Source organism: Lepus europaeus, chromosome 23, assembly GCF_033115175.1.
Source record: "Lepus europaeus isolate LE1 chromosome 23, mLepTim1.pri, whole genome shotgun sequence".
Taxonomy (NCBI): domain Eukaryota; kingdom Metazoa; phylum Chordata; class Mammalia; order Lagomorpha; family Leporidae; genus Lepus; species Lepus europaeus.
The window spans coordinates 21,864,410-21,884,674 of NC_084849.1; the positions used below are offsets into that span (position 1 = coordinate 21,864,410).

At 45.0% G+C, this 20,265-nt stretch overlaps 1 protein-coding gene across 3 annotated transcripts in view; it reads right to left on the reverse strand.

The window, feature by feature from the left end:
• Nucleotides 1-20,265, reverse strand: part of CHEK2 (checkpoint kinase 2) — an 80,344-nt gene that overhangs the window by 13,578 nt on the left and 46,501 nt on the right. For 2 of the 3 annotated variants that reach the window (XM_062182712.1, XM_062182714.1), the window contains exons 5-9: nt 15,756-15,846; nt 9,979-10,087; nt 7,104-7,157; nt 3,516-3,577; nt 1-21 (exon numbers count right to left, since the gene is read on the reverse strand). The exon at nt 1-21 is cut by the window's left edge and continues 79 nt beyond it. In XM_062182712.1, the coding sequence (XP_062038696.1) occupies nt 1-21; nt 3,516-3,577; nt 7,104-7,157; nt 9,979-10,087; nt 15,756-15,846 (337 nt within the window). The remainder of the gene's footprint in view (nt 22-3,515; nt 3,578-7,103; nt 7,158-9,978; nt 10,088-15,755; nt 15,847-20,265) is intronic. The other variant, XM_062182713.1, reaches the window with a different exon arrangement.

Here is a 20,265-nt window from a genome sequence, read left to right on the forward strand (position 1 = left end):
AACAGCTCTCCTCCTTCCATTCTGAAACACACAAGCAGAGCAGCAGGTTCATTCCTGGAGGGGAACTCAGATGGAAGAAAAGAACAAGCAAACTCACTGAGACATGCAAACAGTTGACTCTTTGTGTTTAAAGCCCCATTCACAATCAGATGTCCTGGTTGGAAACTAAGAATAAGATGAAAGGAAATGGGTATTAGAAACACTTAGGGACCTTTAAAAAAATCCTAATCAGTAGGTGAGAGAGGAGGCCCAGGAATTTGCATGTTTATTCTGAGCCTTAGGGGACTCTGAAACTGACATAGAAAAGCGAGAACTTAAAATCAGAAGAGTGGGAGCCAGCACTGTGGGGCAGCCATTTAAACCATCACGTGCGAAGCCAGCATCCCAAATGGGCACCAGTTCAAGTCCGGATTGCTTCACTTCCAATCTAGCTCCCTGCCAATGTGCCTGAGAAAGCAGAAGAGGATGGCCCAAGTGTTAGTGGAAAGGTGTGGTGGGGTTCTTGTCTTCACAACGCAAGAAAGAATGCAGGCGTGAGACAGAGAGCAGAGTATCGAGGTTTGTTGGGGACAGGGCATCTGTCAGAATGGAAGGGACAGGCGAGAGAGTGCCCAGTCACTCAGACCGGGGGAAAGTGAGGTTCCATGGTTAAATGGAGAGAATGCACCTGACGGGCCAGGCAGGCTGCTCAGCAGAGAGTGGAGAGTGAGCAAAGGGTCTTCTTGCTGTCTCTCTTTACTCCTACCCCTTCTCCTTCAGAACAGAGGGTTTGCTGAGCGTAAATTAGGAAAATTCTCCCCAGTTTTGGGGAGCCCTCCAGGCCTGGGCAGAGGAGCTTCCCCTGGGGTGCCTGTAAAGGTTTTATTGCTCCATGTTAACAGGCCAGGTAACCCATTTGGTGCTAAGGAGAGAGAATGTCCTGGGGAACTTTCCTTGGGGGCAGGGCAGGGACCACCTGGAAAGGCATCAGGGTCTGGGCAGGACTTTGAAGTGCAAATACTGGGCTGCTACAGAGGCTACTGCATTCTTTTCTGAAGAAACTTTGTTCTCCTCAGGCCCCCACACATGGGCTAATCTCTAACTTCCTACCTAACACAAGTAGTGGGGTTCCTATTACCCACATGATAGACCCAGCCCCAGCTGTTGCAGCAATTTGAGGAAAGAACCAGCAGATGGAAGATCTCTATCTTCCCCCAACACAACTCTGCCTTTCATAAAAATAAACAAATCTTTCAAAAAACAATCAGACAACTGGGGTCTGAACCTCAACTCTACCACTGCTCAGCTATGGGGCTTTGGGGAAGCTATTGAACCTCTGTGACCTTAAGTAATGGGTTTGATATCATCTTCTGCAATAGTTCTTATAAAAATTCAGAAACTGGCCGGCGCCGTGGCTTAACAGGCTAATCCTCCACCTTGCGGCGCCGGCACACCGGGTTCTAGGTAAAGCAACTGGCACAGTGTAAGTGCTCAACAAGATTATGCCATCCCTCTGCGATTCCCATTCCTTAAAGTGGGGGTAAAAACACCAACCCACCCGTAATCTGTAAGTAACTGACCAGGGAGTCAATCCATGGAAAATGCTCGCAGCAGTACTGGGATTGTACAGTTACTGTATTATTATCAATGTCATTCAGCTGGGTTACCTGGATATGGTCTGGTAACAATCGCCTATTTGAGGGAAACAGACATTCCCTTAGGCAACACAAAGGCCAAGAGTCTCCCCTAGAGCTATGACCCAGGCTCTGCTTATTGTCTACATAATCATAATGGTCAACCTGCACGGCTGCTGTTCGCCACCCAGTAACAGAAAGCCTCCTGCCTGACACTCCCAGAAACCCTGCATATTTATGCCAGAGTGGGCATCAAGACAGATGTCTTCCAGCAAGGAGGCAGGAAATTGTTTCAGTGACACCAAATAAGACGAAATGCTATGGCCAGTGAATAAACTAGCAAGACATTAAAAGACACTTGGTGCCACTATGCACCCCAGGCCCATGAGTCTGAGAAGAATGATCCACTCAGGCAGGTGTTTCAAAATAATGACATCAACCCACTGAGGGGGGGGCCTAGGTGCGCCAGGTCCTCTGCCGAGGCTTTCCTGGGCTCGGAACATGTAATCCTCCCAAGTACTCTGGGCACGGAGGAATCATTATTATCCCCACTTAACACTAAACAAGACGGAGAAATGGAGCAAACCCACCTAAGGTTCCTACATGTTAGGTAGGAAGTTAGAAATTAGCCTGTGTGTGTGAGAGGGGCCTGCGGAAAACACAGCATCTGCAGAAGCTCACCTTGGAAACAGCCCAGGATTTTACACTTCAAAGTCCCGCCCAGACCCTGATAACTTTAGAGGCGGTCTCAGCTCTTCCCCCAAGGAAAGCTCTCCGGGAGAATCCTCTCTCCGCAGCACAAAATGGGTTGTCTAGCCTGATAACTTAATAAAACCTCCAAGGCAGGCACCCAGGGGAAGCTCCTCTGCCTTGCGCCAGGTTGGCTCCCTGGTCTGATGGCACTGAGTAGTGAAAGCTTAGGAGGAATTTTACCGAATTCATACTCCTTTGGGGGGGGGGGGGGGGGGATGGGAAGAATTGGACCCTTTTCCCTTATAAGCCCCAGCCTGAATACAGACCACGTGCTCAGCACTCAGCTCTCTGTTGAGCTGCCCGCCTGGCCTGTGAGTTGTTCTCTCCATTTAACCATGTAACCTTGCCTTCCCCAGTCTGAGTGACTGGGCAATCTCTCTCGGATTCTGTCCCATCTGTTTTGCCGAATGCCCTACCCCATGAAACCTTGCTACATTGCTTACCACTGTTCACCTCACCAATCTCTGCTAACAGACAGTGAGCTGGCTACCTGCAGAGAGGTGTACAAAGGCAGGCCTCAGACAGGGTCTGGAATCCAAGACTATCCGTCTACGGAAACATTGGAGGGTTTTAAGAATGGATACAGGCCGGCGCCGCGGCTCACTAGGCTAATCCTCCGCCTTGCGGCGCCAGCACACCGGGTTCTAGTCCCGGTCGGGGCACCAACCCTGTCCTGGTTGCCCCTCTTCCAGGCCAGCTCTCTGCTGTGGCCAGGGAGTGCAGTGGAGGATGGCCCAGGTCCTTGGGCCCTGCACCCCATGGGAGACCAGGATAAGCCCCTGGCTCCTGCCATCGGATCAGCGCGGTGCGCCGGCCGCAGCGCGCCTACCGCGGCAGCCATTGGAGGGTGAACCAACGGCAAAAGGAAGACCTTTCTCTCTGTCTCTCTCTCACTGTCCACTCTGCCTATCAAAAAGAAAAAAAATAAATAAATAAAAAATAAAAATAAAATTAAAAAAAAAAAAAAAAGAATGGATACAAACCTCTCTCCCAACACACACACATACACACACACATACACACTTTGTGTTCCCATGTGCATATATATCCGTTTAGGGTCCCTAACATGAAAGACAAGCCTACATTCAATTCTTAGTTGGCTTGTACAGATTTAAATGGAATGACAAATTTAAGAAGTTTACTACTTACAATTCCAAAACAATATAATAATCTTCTGCATCAAAAAAGTTTTTAATCTTGATGATGCAAGGCTAAAAAAGAAGGGAAAAAAAGTGAGAAATTTCCAGTACACAGCAGTAAACTTGGGACATCTGATGGGGGGAGGCGGGCCTGAAGGCCAAGGGCATCTGAACCCCTGCTTTAGGAGGTTTTGAAGTTCAACTGGGGAAAAGGCAGGAGAGAATCTAGCTGACTCCTCAGAACATGCAAGAAACCTTCCACCCCAAGTTGGTGAGCGACAATTTCAAACAAGGGCACTTCAGAAAGTTCATGGAAACACAGAACTAAAAGATAAATGGATTTTGGCACAAAATATTTTGAAATAGATACATATAAGGAGCCTTCAGAAAGCTCACAGAGGGGCTGGCATTGTGGTATAACACCGGCATAGCATTGACCCACGTGTGAGATGCTATAGAATTCTGGACCCCTGGCTTCAGCCCGGCCCAGGGCTGGCTGCTGTAGCCACTTGAGGAGTGAACCGGCCGACTGAAGCTTTCTCCCTCTCTCTCTAGCTCTGGTTTCAAATAAATAAAATAAATCTTTAAAAAATAAAGAAAGAAACAAGCAAACAAACAAACAACACAAGTGGGGAAACCAGCCACATTGCCAGATAGCAGTGTTATTCAGCTCCAGGCAACTGGAACCAGAGCACAGTTGGACTCTACTATTTCAAAGGAAAGGAGAAATTCTAATTTTAAATTTTTATTTATTTATTTAACTTTATTTGAGAGGCACAGAGACAGAAAGAGCAATCTCCCATCCATTGGCTCACTCCCCAAATGCTTGCAACAGCCACGTCCGGGCCAGGATTGCTTGAATGATTGATTGGGTGATTGTGCATCAGGGATACACAGCCCAGCATGCAGGACTAAGCTCACAGAGCCAAAAGGAGAGCAGCTACAAAAGTTCCAGGTCTTAAATTAAAAGGGAGAATAACAACTTGCCAGTAATCTTCACATAAAGCAAATTTCTTTTCTTTCTTTCTTGTGTGTGTGTGTGAGAGAGAGAGTGTGTTTTGTTGTAAACAACAGGTGACCAGCTTTCTAGGTTGGATAGGAGCTGGGTCCCAGCAAAGTGAAGAACAGTATCTTTGGGTTTTTTAAAGACTGATTGATATGAAGGGACAACATAGAGTGAAAGAGAGACAGAGAGACATTTTCCAGCTGCTGATTCACACTCCCCAGATGGCTCCAACAGCCAGCTCTGAGCCAGGATGAATCCAGGAGCCAGGAACTACATCCAGGTCTCCCACTTGAGTGGCAGGGGCCCAAGAAGCTGAGCCATCTTCCACTGTCTCCCCAGGCACATTAGCAGGAAACTAGATGGGAAACAGAATAGTCGGGTCTTGACCTGTACTCCCTTACTGCTGTGGGCACTGGAAGCAGTGAATTAACCTGCTGTGCCACAACACTAGCCCCCAAAGCAAATCTCATCATGTTCTGCATTCTGATGAAGACTCTTAGGTAGGCCCTTCCCAAGATAAACTGCTTCCCCAACACGGAAGGACCACAGAAGCATAATGCCCCGTGGAAAGGCAAGTCACAAACTACCTCATTTTTACAAGGCTCAGAAACAAGCAGTAAAACAATATTTGTTTGGTGATCCACATATGTGGTTAAAAAAAAAGCGAGGTGGTGACAGAAGGTAGGCTGGTGCTGTGGTGCAGCATGTTAAGCTGCCACCTGCAGTGGACGCTGGTTCAAGTCCCGGCTGCTCCACTACCAATCCAACTCCCTGCTAATGTACCTGAGAAAGCAGCAGAAAATGTCCCAAGTTCTTGGGCCCTTGCACCCATGTGGGAGACCAGGAAGAAGCTCCTGGCTTCCCACTGGGGAGTGAACCAGCAGATGGAAGATCTCTCACTCTGTCTCTCCTCTCTCTCTAATTCTGACTTTCAAATAAGTAAATAAACCTTTAAAAAAAGAAAAGAAAAACTCACTCATGTGTTCCATATGCCAAACTGCCAAGAAATTAAGAATTCTAAGTGTTTATCTTAGGGTGTGTTTGTTGCAATCACACCCAGAAAATTATAGCACTCCTTTTTTTTTTTTTTTTTTTTACAGATTTACTTATTTGTTTGACAGCCATAGAGTTACACAGAGGAGACAAGGAGGGAGGGAGGGAAGGAGAGGGAGAGACAGAGACAGAGATCTTCCATCAATTGGTTTACTTCCCAAATGACTGCAACTGCTGGGGCTGGGCCAGGATGAGGTCAGGAACCTAGAGCTCCATCGAGGTCTCCCACAATGGTGGCAGGCATCCAGGCACTTGGACCATCTTTCGCTGCTTTCCCAGGCATGTTAGCAGGGAGCTGGATCAGAAGTGGAGCAGCTGGGACATGAACTGGTATTCACATGGGATGCTGGCAGCATGGGCAGTGGCTTAATCCATGTGCCACAATGCCAGCCCCAGTACTCCTCTCTTTAAAGAGATTCCCAGTCTCTTAGAAAAAGCACCTGTCGGAGTTCAGGGAGGAAGAATAAGTTGCAAGGGAATTAAAAGAGAGCAGGGAGGCCAGAGCTGTGGCGTAGTAGGTAAAGCTGCCACCTACAGTGTCAGCATCCCATATGGGCACCAGTTCAAGTCCCAGCTGCTCCACTTCCGATCCAGCTCTCTGCTGTGGCCTGGGAAAGCAGTAAAAGATGGCCCAAGTGCTTGGGCCCCTGCACCAACAAGGGAGACCAGGAGGAAGGACCTGGCTCCTGGCTTCGCATCAGCATAGCTGGCTACAGTGGCCATTGGGGGGTGAACCAACAGAGAGAAGCCCTTTCTCTCTGTCTCTCTCTCTCACTGTCTAACTGTGTCAAATAAAAAAAATAAAATAAAATAAAAATTAGACATCACTTTCAATGATGATCTCCAAATCATGATTGCACAAAAATGTTAAAAACTATGTACATCCAACAAAGTCAGTGAGACCACTTGATATAAAGGATGTTGTCATACTTCTTGGGTACCCTTGGATTTATTTGGATTACTCCAAATAAGAGGTATTTAAAGGTGCTGAAACTTCAGATTAAACCAAAATTACTAAAATTAGCATTGTGTACTCAATCAGTTTGTCAAGTCCATTTGAGATAGAATAATTATTGTGCCTTCTGGTCAAGAACTAACTCAATGGAAAGTCATAATTATTCAGTTATGAAATCTTGGGGGCCAGTGCTATGGCACAGTATGCTAAGCCTCCTTCCAATTGTTACACCAGAATCCCATATGTGCACTGTTTCATGTCCCAGCTGCTCCTTTTCTGGTCCAGCTCTCTGTGATGGCCTGGGGAAGCAGTAGAAGATGGCCCAAGTCCTTGGGCCCCTCTCTCTCTCTGTAACTCTACCTCTCAAAAAAAAAGAAAGAAAGAAATTTTTATACAGTATTGACCTCTTAAAATTTGGAGGTAAAATTCTTCACAGCTAAATAACTGATAGGCACTTGTGCACACACACACAAATTAAGAAACCCAGGTTAAATACTAGGTCTATCACATTGAAATGATTTATTTTTCCTATATTACAAGATAAATAAATTTAAGTCTGGGGCATAGTTTGTGGCAATACTTACATGATTTAGTTTTTTCAAAATTTCTATTTCTGTTTCAACATTGAGAGCCGGGTCCTTGGATAAACAGAATAATGCATAAGTTTTAATAAGAATAATACTAGTTACTAACAAGAACAATAATAGCCACTATTTCAGAAATAGAGTTAAACTTAGTTGAGAAAAAGCTGCCTAAGTTCCAAACCCAACTCTATTCATCCAAAGAAATCAAGACGTAGGAGTCAATGAATTAAATAAGCCACTAAAATTACTTTCAAAGCACTTGGCAAATAGTGAGCTTCAGTCAATAGTCAAGCCTTGGGCCAAGTTCTTTACTTAAAAAAAAAAACAAACAAACAAACAAAAAAACCCAGTTATTTATTTGAAAGGCAAGAGTTGAGAGAGAAAGAATCTGCCATCTACTAGTTCACTCCCCAGATGGCTGCAGCAGTCTGTGCCAGGCCAGGCCAAACCCAGGAGCCTGGAACTCCAACCAAGTCTCCCACATGTGTGTCAGCAACCCAAGTACTTGGGCCATCTGCTGCTGCTCACCCAGGTATACTAGCGGGAAGCTGGACTGGAAGTGGATCACCAGGAACTCAAACCGGTGCTCACATAAGATGCTGGTATTTCAGGTGGCCAGCCCCACTCTTTATTGATTTAGGATTGTCTCACATAAGCCTCAGAATCCCCAAAAGAACTGAATTCTACAATTACCCTCACTTAACTGAGGCTTGGAGAAAGGATGCCATTGACCCAGTTCCCACAATCAGAAACAAGTGTATTTCCACAATTTTTTAGCTTATTTTAGTTAACTGGTAAGCAATATCTGTCATTAGCTATGGGATCATTTATATTTATAAAAATGATAAAAATTATGGACAAGAAGATGTCTAATTCATCTGCAGGAAGGACATGTCGGGGCCGGTGTTATGACAGCAGGTGAAGCTGCTATTTGGGACACCAGCATCCTATATCAGAGTGCCAATTCAAGTCTGGCTCTTTTGCTTCCAATCCAGCTTCTAGCTAACGACCTGGGAAGGCAGTGGAAGATGGCCCAAGCACAGGGGCTCCTGCCATCCATGTGGGAGACCTGGATGGAATTCCTGGCCCCTGGCTTCAGTCCTGGCTCAGATCTGCCTGTAGTGGACACTGGGAGAGTAAACCAGCAAATGGAAGACCTCTATCTCTCCCTTTCCCTCTCTCTGCCTTCCACAAAGAAATAAATCTGTTAAAAAAAAAAAAAAAGTCAAATCTCTAATAATAGAGCAGATACAGGCACAGGTTCCAACTTGAACTTCAGGCTGCCTCCAGGTATTTGCTGAGGCTCTAATGAGAGGAAGCTGCAGGACTGAAGCTGTTCTCTGCTACAATTCCAAAAGGAAGGAGGATTTGAGTAAGTTAACCTCTCAGGCTACACCCTCCACAAAGAGGGTATAGAATTACACATTTATGTAAAATGGACGTGGCTAAGAAAGCCAGATGTTTAATTTTAAAAGCCTGCCTTTTCCTGTAAGCCACTAAATTCATTACCAAGCCAGTGTGTAAATACTCTGATAAGAAAGGGGTTAAGAAAGAGTCCGGTATGATTCAGAGAAGGAAATCAAGAAGTAAACATTTACTCCAGGCTTCTAACAATCTGATAGATAATTTTCCTCTCCCCAAAATGAAATCCAGAATCACAGGGGGAAAGATTTATAACAAAGTGAACACAGAAAGGAAATCCCTCCTGCGAAGTGAACATGGTATTGTCCAGGAGGGAAAAAGATCTTAAAAGAATGTTAAAGCATAATAGCCAGAAACAGCTGGCCACAAAGGGAAGTGTGACTAGGGGCTGGGTTTCACATTCCTTTCCTGGGTCATCTGTGAAAAGACCACTACATTTGGCCGTATCGCCCTTACAGAAAATGTGCGGTACAGAAAGTATGGTAAAATGAATAGCTACTAGGTAGAAAGACTGTTAATAATTTAACTAAAAATGTAAATATCTATAATTACTACAGTATTCATTGCCACATGACTCAGCAAAGTACTGGAAATCGTCGCAAGGATCAAGCAGGGAGAAGGCTGAGAAAATCAAGGCCAAGTTTATGAAATGCAGACTCAATCATCAGAAAGGATGTCGGAGGGCAAAGTGCATGCTGTCATACATATGGGGAAAGGCAGAATACAAATCTGTATACACGACACGATTTCAACCATCTAAAAACAGGAATTCATATGAACAAAGACTAAAAGGAATAGGAAAACTGGAAACAGCTGTGAGGTTACAGTGGTGGCATTATGACTGGCTTTTTTATTTCTTCCTCCTCTCTCAATTATTGTTAAGAAGTCTTGTAACAACTTTGAACTTGAAGGAGAAAAAAAATTTTCTGCTATGTAGATGTACAACCAAATATTTTTAGAAACAAAGAAGCTACAAGAATTTCTAGATTAACCCAAGATACTCAAGAATTTTCTATGTTCTTTGATGTTCATGAATTCTCATGTCTGAGCATTAGGTCTTCCCGACGCTGTGGCACAATAGTCAAACAGTCTGCAACGCCAGCATCCCATATGGGCACGGGTTCGAGTTCCGGTTGCTCTACTTCTGATCCAGCTCCCTGTTACTGTGCCTGGAAAAGTATCAGAGGATGGCCCAAGTCCTAGGGCCCCTGCACCCACATAGAAGAAGCTCTGGGCTCCTGGCTTTGACCTGGCCCAACCCTGGCTGCTGCAGGCATTTGGGAAGTAAACCAGCAGACAGAAGATATCTCTCTGTTTCTCTCTCACACACACACATATATATGTATATGTGCCTTTTAAGCAGATGAAAATAAATAATAATTTTGGAAAAAAAAGTCTTTGGAAAGTCACGGAAAAGTGTAATAGGTGAGTAGTCACAAACTCAGGTACTTACAACCTCTCTCGCGGAGCCAATAGCAAACTTCCTTTTGCTGATGATCTTTATGGCCACTTTCTTACACGTTTTCCTTTCAAAAGCAAGCTTCACCTCTCCACAGGCACCACTAGAGGGAAAAGCAGCGACTGTCAGGATGTTTTCAGCACCAGCCCAGCGCTCCCGCGTCAGCCTGGAGTACTGCAAGTGAAAGATGGTCCTTCCCTTGACCCTGGATCCGGAGGACAAAGTAAAATCCCATCTATGTGAAGGTCAAGGGCCTGACGGGTTGTGGGACATCCAACAACCCTGGGTCAGCTCCAAATTCCACTTCTGAGTTGAGTGATATAGGCTTAAGTTTTACTGCAGTTCTTCAGAACACTCTCAGAATGACACAAAGAAAGAATCACTTATCTCAGAGGTCAGAGAAACATCAGCAGTCTTTCTTGGTGAAAAATGAGTACCCAAGGCCTTGCATTTGGCCCAGCACCCCGTATTGGAGTACCTGGGTTTGAGTCCTGGCTCCAGCTCCTGATTCCAGTTTCCTGCCAATGCAGACTCTGGAAGGCAGCAGGTGATGCCTCAAGTACAACTTGAGGTCCCTGCCAACTACATCGGAGACCCAGATGGACATCCTGGCTCCCGGCTTCAGCCTCGCCCAGCCCCAGCGGTTGCAGGCATTTACAGAGTAAAACAACAGATGGAAGATAGCGTGTTCTCGCTTTCTAGCATGCTCTCTTGCGTTTCTCTCTCCCCCTACCCCTCAGCCAGGGTTGTGGCTCAAAAGATTAAGTAGCAGCTTGCAACGTCAGCATCGCACATGGGCGCTGATTTGAGTTCCAGGCATTCCACTTCCCATCCAGCTCCGTGCTGATGTGCCTGGGAAGTCAGCAGAGAATGGCCCAGGTACTTGGAACCCTGCAACTCATGTAGGAGACCTGCATGGAGTTCCAGGTTCCTGGCTTTGGCCTGTCCTGGCCTAGTCCCAGCAGTCATGCCCATGTGGGGAGTGAACCAGCAGACAGAAGAGACGTCTCTCTGTCTCTCCTCTATTTTTCTGTAACTCTGCCTTTCAAATAAAATAAATCTTTTTTAAAGAATTTATTTCTGGGACGGCGCTGTGACGTAGCAGGTAAAGCTGCCACCTACAGTGCCGACATCCCATATGGGCACCGGTTCATGTCCCAGCTGTTCCACTTCTGATCCAGCTCTCTGCTATGGCCTGGGAATTTCCCAGCAGAAGATGGCCTGGGTCCTTGGGCCCCTGCACCCGCATAGGAAACCCAAAATAAGCTCCAGGCTCCTAGTTCCTGGCTTCAGATCGGCTCAGCTTGGCCGTTGTGGCCATCTGGGTAGTGAACCAGAGGATGGAAGACCTCCTTTCTCTTTCTCTGCCTCTGCCTCTCTGTAACTTTGACTTTCAAGTAAACAGAATCTTTAAAATGAGATTTTATTTCTGTCTCTCCCTGTAACTCTGCCTTTCAGATAAGCAAATAAAACTTTTAAAAAGTATATATACTCTAAAATTACATAAAATTTATCATTATAGGAATGTGAAAGTATACAGTTCAGTGGTCCTAAGTACATTCTCAGTGTTCTCCAGCCACCACTATCTAGTTCCAGAACTTTTTCATCAGCTCAAAGGGAATCCTGTAGCTATTAAATAATTAAATAACTCAACAGCATTGCTCATGCTACTCTGCCCTAAGCCCCTGGCATCCACTAATCTGTAGTCTCTGTTGGTTTGACTATTCTATATGCCTGTCCTCTTTGACTTAGCATAATGTTTTCAAGGTTCATCCATCAAATAGTACACATTATTAGTACTTCAATCCCTTTTATAGCTGAATATTCCACTAAATGGAAACACTACCTTCTTTATCCATTCATCTGTTTGTTTACTTTATTTGAAAGGGAGAGAGTGAGAGAGAGAGAAAGCGAGAAGGAGAGAAAAGGAGAGACAGAGATACAGATCTTTCATCTGCTGGTTCACTCCTTAAATGGCCACAATGGCCAGGACTGGGTCAGACCAAAGCCAGGAGCCAGAAGTCTCATCCAGGTCTCCAACGTGGGTGCAGGGGCCCAAGCACTTGGGCCATCTTCTGCAGCTTTCCCAGGCACAACAGCAGGGAGCCAGATCGAAGGAGTAGCAACCAGGACTTGAACCAGCTCCCATATGGGATGCCAGCATCGAAGGCCACTGCTTTACCCACGAAGCCAAAACAAATTCTATTTGCTTATTTGAGAGACAGAGAAAGACAGAAAAAGAGACAGAGAAACAAAAATCTCCCATTCACTGTTTCAATACCCAATTGCCTGCAAAGGGAAAGGCTGGGCCGGAGCCAAAGCTGGGAGCTGGGAACACAATCCAGGTCTCCGACATGGATGACAGGAATGCAAACACCGCTGCCTCCCAGGGTCTGCATTACCAGGAAGCAGGAGTCCGAAGCCAGGGCCAGGACTCACATCCTGACATTCCAGTCTGGGGCACAGGCATGTTAAGCACTAGGCTAAATGCCTTCTCCCATTCATTTCTTGATGGACATTTATTTGGGATGTTTCTATCTTTTGTGAATAATTTCTTGAAAATCACACCAAAAGCACAAAGCAAATAAAGAAAAAAATAGACAACTAGATTTCGTCATTGGGAACAGAGCTGAGTATTCATGCACAAGTTTTTGTTTGAATATCTGTTTTCAATTTAACATACATAAATGAGTATATAAACATAGGAGGAAAATGTCTCAGGCATTTAAAAGTCTGCATTTAACGTTCAGATCATGCTGTTTTCCAAGTAGCTGCACGACTCTACACTCCCACCAGCAGTGTATGGGGCTCTAATTTCTTAGCAACCTCACCAACATTTATTTTGTGCTCCTTCTGGTCATCCTAGGGGGTAGGTGTGAAGTGGTATCTCACTGTGGTTTTCATTTGCATTTCCCTAATGACTAATCATGCTGAACATCTTTTGATGGGATTTTTGGCCATCTGTATGTGTTTGGAAAAATGTCTACTCAAGGACTTTGCCCACTTTAAAATTGGGGGTTGGTTCTCTTTGTTGTTGAGTCTTAGTAATTTTTTTTTAAGATTTATTTATTTGAAAGTCAGAGTTACACAGAGAGAGAAGAAGAGGCAGAGAAAGAGCGATCCTCCATCCGCTGGTTTACTCCCCAGATGGCTGCAATGGTCGGAGCTGCATCAATCCGAAGCCAGGAGCCAGGAGCTTCCCATGTGAGGCCATCTTCAACTGCTTTCCCAGGTCATAGCAAAGAGCTGGATCGGAAGTGGAGCAGCAGGAACTCGACCCAGTGCCCATATAGGATGTTGGCACTACAGGCAGCAACTCTACCCATTACGCCACGGCACCAGCCCCTAGCAATTTTTACCTATTTTGCATATAGATCTTTATCAGATATATGATTTGAAAGATTTTTATGTGCTACGGGTTATATTTTCATTGTCTTGATAGTTTTCTGATGTACAAAAGTTATTCATGTTGATAAAGTCTAATTTATCTATTTTTTTTTCTTTCATTGCTGGTATTCTTATTGTTCTATTTCAGAAAACAATGCCAGGTGCCAGCATGGTGGCATAGTGGGTAAAGCTACCAGCTGCAATGCCAGCATCCCATATGGGCACCGGTTTGTGTCTTGTCTGCTCATCTTCCAAGCCAGCTCCCTCTTAATGGCCTGGGCAAAGCAGCAGAGGATGGCCCAGGTGCTTGGGCCCATGGACCCACGAGGGAGAGCCAGATGAAGATCCTAGCTCCTGGCTTCGGCCTGGCCCTGTCCTGGCCATTGCAGTCATGCAGGGGGGTGAACCAGCAGATGGAAGATTCTTTCTCTATGTCTCTGTCTTTCCCTCTCTCTAACTGTGAGTTTCAAATAAATAAATAAATCTTTTAAAAAAAATTGCCAAATGCAAGGTAATGCACAGTGAACCTATTTTCTTCCAAGAATTTTATAGATTTACCTCTTACACTTTATTCCACTTTGAGTTGATCTTTGTATTTAGTATGTGCTAAGGGTAGAAGGAATCCAACTACTTGAGCCATCACCAGTCCACATTAGCAGGAAGCTGGAGTCAGGAGCAAGAGTGGGGAATGAAACCCAGGAACTCCAGTGTGGGCTACGGTTATTTTAAAGATAAACACCACCTCTCTCAGCAACTTTTTCAAGTAATTTTTAATCAACAATGCTATTTCTTTTAACATGTAGCTAGTTTATTTAATGAAGTAATACAAAAATTTCCCAAATTTTTAACACAATAACTATCAATAGATTTAGGCAATGCAAAAACAAAAGCTATTTGACGCCCTAAGACCAAAAATTTCAGGAACTTTGCCCGAGTTCACACTCAATTTTCAGTTTCACTTCACATCCCAGGATGGCACAAATTCTGCATATCCCAGAAAAGCAATGACTCTGTGTTGTCAGAAGCTGATGAAATGTTCTAAAACTGATTCCGAGTGATGGTTTTACAACTCTGCAAATATACTAAAAATCCTTAAATTGCACACTTTAAGTAAATTGTATGGTGTGTGAAGTACATCACAATAAAACTGCTTTTAAATAGTTATCACCAGAGGCCAATGTTGTGGGGCAGCAAGTTAAAGCCCTGGCCTGTAGCGCCAGCATCCCGTATGGGAGCCAGTTCAAGTCCCAGCTGCTCCAGTTCTGATCCAGCTTCCTGCAAATGTGCCTGAAAAAGTAGCAGAGGATGGCCCAAGTGCTTGCGCCCCTGCACTCAGGTGGGAGACCCAGAAGAAGCTCCTGGCTCCTGGCTTCGGATCAGCTCAGCTTCAGCCAGTGCGGCCATTTGAGGAGTAACCAGAAGATGGAAGACCTCTCTCTATCTCTCTCTGTAACTCTTTCAAATAAATAAAATAGATCTTTAAAAAAAAAAAAAAGTTATCACCTGGTGCCAGCATGCTACACAGCAAGTCAGCAAGTTAAGCTTGCCACAGCCTGCAACACCAGCATCTCCTAGGAGTGCCAGTTCAAGTCCCAGCTGCTCTGCTTTTGATCCAGCTCCCAGCTACTGTGCCTGGGAAAGCAGCAGCAGATGGCCCAAGAACTTGAGCCCCTGTCATCCATGTGGGAGATCTGAAAGAGGCTCCTGGTTTCGGCCTGGCCCAGCCCTGGCCTTTACAACCATTTTGGGAGTGCACCAGCAGATGGAAGATCTTTCTCTATCTCTATCTCTCCCTCTCTCTCTGTAACCGTGCCTTTCAAATAAATCAGTCAATCTTTTTTAAAAAAAAAAAAAAAGTTCATTTCATTTCCAGGGGCCAGGCTTGTGGTATGGTGGGTTAAGCATAGTCTGCAACACCAGCATCCAATATGGATGCCAGTTAGAGTCCTGGATGCTCCACTTCCAAACCAGCTCTGTGCTAATGCATCTGGGAAAGCAGCGGAGGACAGCCCAAATGTTTGGGCCCCTGCACCCAGAGGGGAGACCCAGAAGAAGCACCTGGCTCCTGGCTTTGGCCTGGCCCAGTTCCGGCCATTGTAGCCATTTAGGGAGTGAACCAGCAGATGGAAGACCTCTCTCTCTGTGTCTCTCCTTCTCTCTCTCTAACTCTGCCTTTCAAATAAATAAATAAATCTTAAAAAAAAAAAGTTCATTTCCATTGATCATTATCAGATAAACCAATGACACTCCTATCACGAACATACACCTTATAAACATGTTATAAACAGACAATGACTAATATAAAACCAGGAATGAAAAACTAACTGAGGACAAATGTGTGGGAAAAACTGAAGTACAATTTATATAAGAAAAAAATAATTTACCTTCCAAGAGTTTTGGACATGATGTATTCATCTCTTAATTCCTTAGGATAAACTGACTGATCATCTACTGTCAGGTCAAAAAATACAAAAACTAAGGAACAAAAAGGCAGAAATGAATGTCTTTAATTCACTCAATAAAAAGAATAGTAAAGTTTAGTAATCATATGGAATATAAGACAAGTTAACATGTAACCCTACAGAAACTATAGGTATTTAGCTAGGTTAATGCGTATGGCAAAACCTCGAGTCTTCAGCCTTCAGTGGGCATACACAGCATTGCTCTCATAATAGTGCAGGAAACCTTTCACACACGGCTCTCCCTATTTCTTGACCTCAAAATATTAATCAATTGCACAAAGTACTCATGCAGATAATCATGCACAAAACCAAAAAGAATTGACCTTAGCTTGGAAGAATGTTCTAGGAAAGTAAATATTCCAATAAAATTAGAGCATAAGTCACCACACTAGTATTATTATCTTCTCTCAGTCATTTATTCCTTTTTTATACCTGTTTTTTTTTTTCAATAGCACAAACCACCTTGAACCTCATTATAAAGTTAAATAAATAGCACTTTCTAAGCAAATCCCATTTATTTCTCCATTATTCAGGATGTATCTCAAAAAAAAAAAAAAAACACACACACACAAAGCAACAAACTACTTATTTCAAACTTCAACCATCCACATAGGCCAAGCCCACTTATCACAACAATCACTTATCAAACATTTCAATTCTACAAAATCATCAAGGGTAAATCTGCAACTGCCTAAAAATGTGGAAAGAGTGAAATTGTTAGGACCCTCGAGTTTCTCAGGTTTCAGGTGACAGAATTTGACCTCCCTAGAGAAACTTAAAAATCCAGGCTTTGGCACAATCTGAACCCTCGACAGTATATTTGATTCTGGGCTGGGATGCATGAGGCACAAACTTGCCTGAGGAGGGACTTGGATCTGGCCACCCAGCCACAACGGGGCCTCTATGATTGTGTATGGATCTGTGTGCTCAGTGGCAAGTTGAGAATCTGGGAATTTTATGGACTCTGGGGATGTTGTCTCCCAAATGCCAAGGTCCATCTCAAGGGCTACAAAGTCTGTTTGCCCACACAAGCTAAGAAAGTAAAGTAAAAGAGTCGGGCTGGGTTGAGTTGAAAACAATGAGGAGGGTTCAGCACATGGTGCAACAGGTTAAGCTGCTACCTGCGAAGCTGGCATCCCACACGAGTGCAGGTTCGAATCCTGCCTGCTCCACTTCCGATCTAGCTCCCTGCTAACATGCCAGGGAAAGCAGCAAAAGACAGCCACCCACTTGAGAGACCCAGGTGGAGTTTCAGGCTCCTGGCTTTAGCCTGGCCCAACTCCTGCTATTGCAGCCATCTGGGGAGTGATTCAGCCCATCTAAAGCAGAGGTGATGATGTTATTTAAAGAAAAGGCAATGAGGAGACATAGGAACCTGAATGGGAAAACACATCTCCTGTTTAAAAGAAACAGCATCTATCTCTCAGTGCCTGCAAAGCCCCAAGTAGATTTGTAGGCTCACTGGGGCCAGATTTCCAACTTCTCAAAGAAATCTGGATTGTCATGGTAAAATTATAAATACCAGGGGCAGAATTACAAGTTAAACTGCCACTTGGGACGCCCACATCCCATATCGAAGTGCCTAGTTTGAGACCTGGCTACTCCCCACTTCCAGTCCAGCTTCTTGCCAAAGCACCTGGGAGGCAAGAGATGATGTTCCAAGTAATATGGGCCCCGCCAGCCATGTGGGAGACCTGAATGGAATTCCCAGCTCCTGATTTTGGCCCAGCCCCGCCCTGGCTATTGCAGGCATTTGGAGAGTGAGCCAGTAAATACAGAAGATCCTTCTGTCTCTCCCTGTCTCTGAGTCACTCTGGCTTTCAAATAAATAAGTACATCTTTTATTAAAGTTATAATTTCAAATAAATAAATTTTTAAATTATAAATATCGGGGGCCAGCGCTGTGGCATAGTGGGCTGAGCCTCTGCCTGCAGTGCTAGGATCCTATATGGGCGCTGATTCTAGTTCTGGCTGCTCTTCTTCCTATCCAGCTCTCTGCTACGGCCTGGGAAAGTAGTGGAAGATGGCCCAAGCACTTGGGCCCCTGCACCTGTGTGGGAGACCCAGAAGTTTCTGGCTCCTGCTTTGGATGGGCCCAGCTCTAGCCGTTCTGACCATTTGGGGAGTGAACCAGTGGATGGAAGACCTTTCTCTCCATCTCTCCCTCTCTCTGTGACTTTACGTCTCAAATAAATAAATAAAATCTTTTTAAAAAATTATAAATATCCAGTGAGTGCCTAAAATCATACATAGGCCAAAGTTAGGCCTCAGACTATCAGTCAGGTCTATCTTTGTTCAAAAGAGAAACGATCAAGAGATCTAATGCACAACAAGAAGACTACAGAGGCCGGCGCTGTGGCTCAATAGGCTAATCCTCCACCTGCGGCGCTGGCACACCAGGTTCTAGTCCCGGTTGGGGTGCCGGATTCTGTCCCGGTTGCCCCTCTTCCAGGCCAGCTCTCTGCTGTGGCCAGGGAGTGCAGTGGAGGATGGCCCAAGTGCTTGGGCCCTGCACCCCATGGGAGACCAAGAGAAGCACCTGGCTCCTGCCTTTGGATCATCGCGGTGCGCCAGCCGCAACACACCGGCCACGGCGGCCATTGGAGGGTGTACCAACAGCAAAGGAAGACCTTTCTCTCTGTCTCTCTCTCTCACTGTCCACTCTTGCCTGTCAAAAAAAAAAAAAAAAAAAAAAAAGACTACAGAAAAAGTTAAAACGTGCTGTATTCTTGAAAATTGCTAAGAGTAAATTTTAAATCTTACCACAGAAGATTATATTTATGAGAGTTAATGGATAGGTTGACTTGAATGAGCCATTTCATAAGATAGGAGAGTCCATATTCCAAAATATATTGTACACAATAAATATATATATTTCTTATCAAGTAAAATTAATAATTTTTTACAGAAGAAAGAAAAGGTGGCCTTTAGGAAAACCCAAGTCACCTCCTACACCAAGTACCACTCACAATAAAACCCTATGAAACTGCCTACCATCGTCAGGCAGAACGCAGTCAGAAACAGGGGAAATGGAGTAAAAAAAACCTGCTTCAGGCTGCCCAGCAGCACCACATTGCCAATTGCCAGTCTAAAGACTCACTTCAAGGAAGCACTACCTGGGCATGCTTGTTTAATCCCTTAAACTCCAGATTAGAATCTATACGAATGCTTGTGCAAACCTGCTTGTTTTTTGTTTTGTTTTTTAATTTGAGAGACAGACAGAGACAGACAAGCTCCCATTCACCTGTGACTACTGTGGCTGGGCTGAGGCCAAAATCAGGAACCAGGAATTCACTCCAGGTTTCCTAAGTGGATGGCAGGAGCTCAATTCCTTGAGCTACCATTGCTGACTCCTAGAGTCCGCATTAGCAGGATGCTGGAGTCAGAAGCCGACCCAGGACTCCAACCCCGCTTTCCAATGCAGGACACAAGCATTTCACCCACAGCTGAACCTCTAACTTTTTAAGTGTCACTTGCATAAACACATGCCTCTGAGTCCTTCAACTCTCAGATCTGAGAAACTGTGACTTGTTTAATTAAAGAAACAAGGGGCCAGTGCTGCGGAATAGCAAGTAAAGCAGCCGCCTGCAGTGCCGGCTTCCCATACAGGCACTGGTTTGACTGCCAGCTGCCTCCACTTCTGAGCCAGTTCCCTGTTATTTGCCTGGGACAGCAGTGGAAGATGGCCCAATTACTTGGGCCCCTGCACCCGCTTGGGAGACCAGGAAGAGGCTCCTGGCTTCAGATCAGGACAGCTCTGACCATTGTTTGGGTAGTAAACCACCAGATGGAAGATCTCTCAAACTCTGCCTTTTAAATAAATAAATCTTAAAAAGAAAGAAAGAAACAAGAGCACTCTTCTCATCCAACGATTAGAATCACTGTGAGCTACTTTTAACTCCACACTTTTTTTTTTGACAGTTCGACCACGAGAGAGAGAGAGACAGAAAGAAAGGTCTTCCTTCCGATGGTTCACCCCCCAAAATGGCTGCTACGGCCGGAGCTACACTGATCTGAAGCCAGGAGCCAGGTGCTTCCTCCTGGTCTCCCATGCGGGTACAGGGCTCAAGGACTCGGGTCATCCTCCACTGCCTTCCCAGGCCACAGCAGAGAGCTGGACAGGAAGAGGAGCAACCCGGACAGAATCCGGCGCCCATATGGGATGCTGACACCGCAGGTGGAGGATTAACCTAGTGAGCCACGGCACTGGCGCCCCTCTACAGGTTGTTTTTATCATTTATTCTTTCTAAACTTAACCCCAAATGACAATTGCTCATTTTTCAAAATTATTTATTTATTCATTCATTCATTTGAAAGGCAGAATGGAAGAGAGAGAATCATCTGTTGATTTACTCCCCAAATGGCCACACAGCTAAGGCTGGGCCAGGCCAAAGTCAGGAGCCAGGAACTCCATCTGGTCTCCCATGTGGGT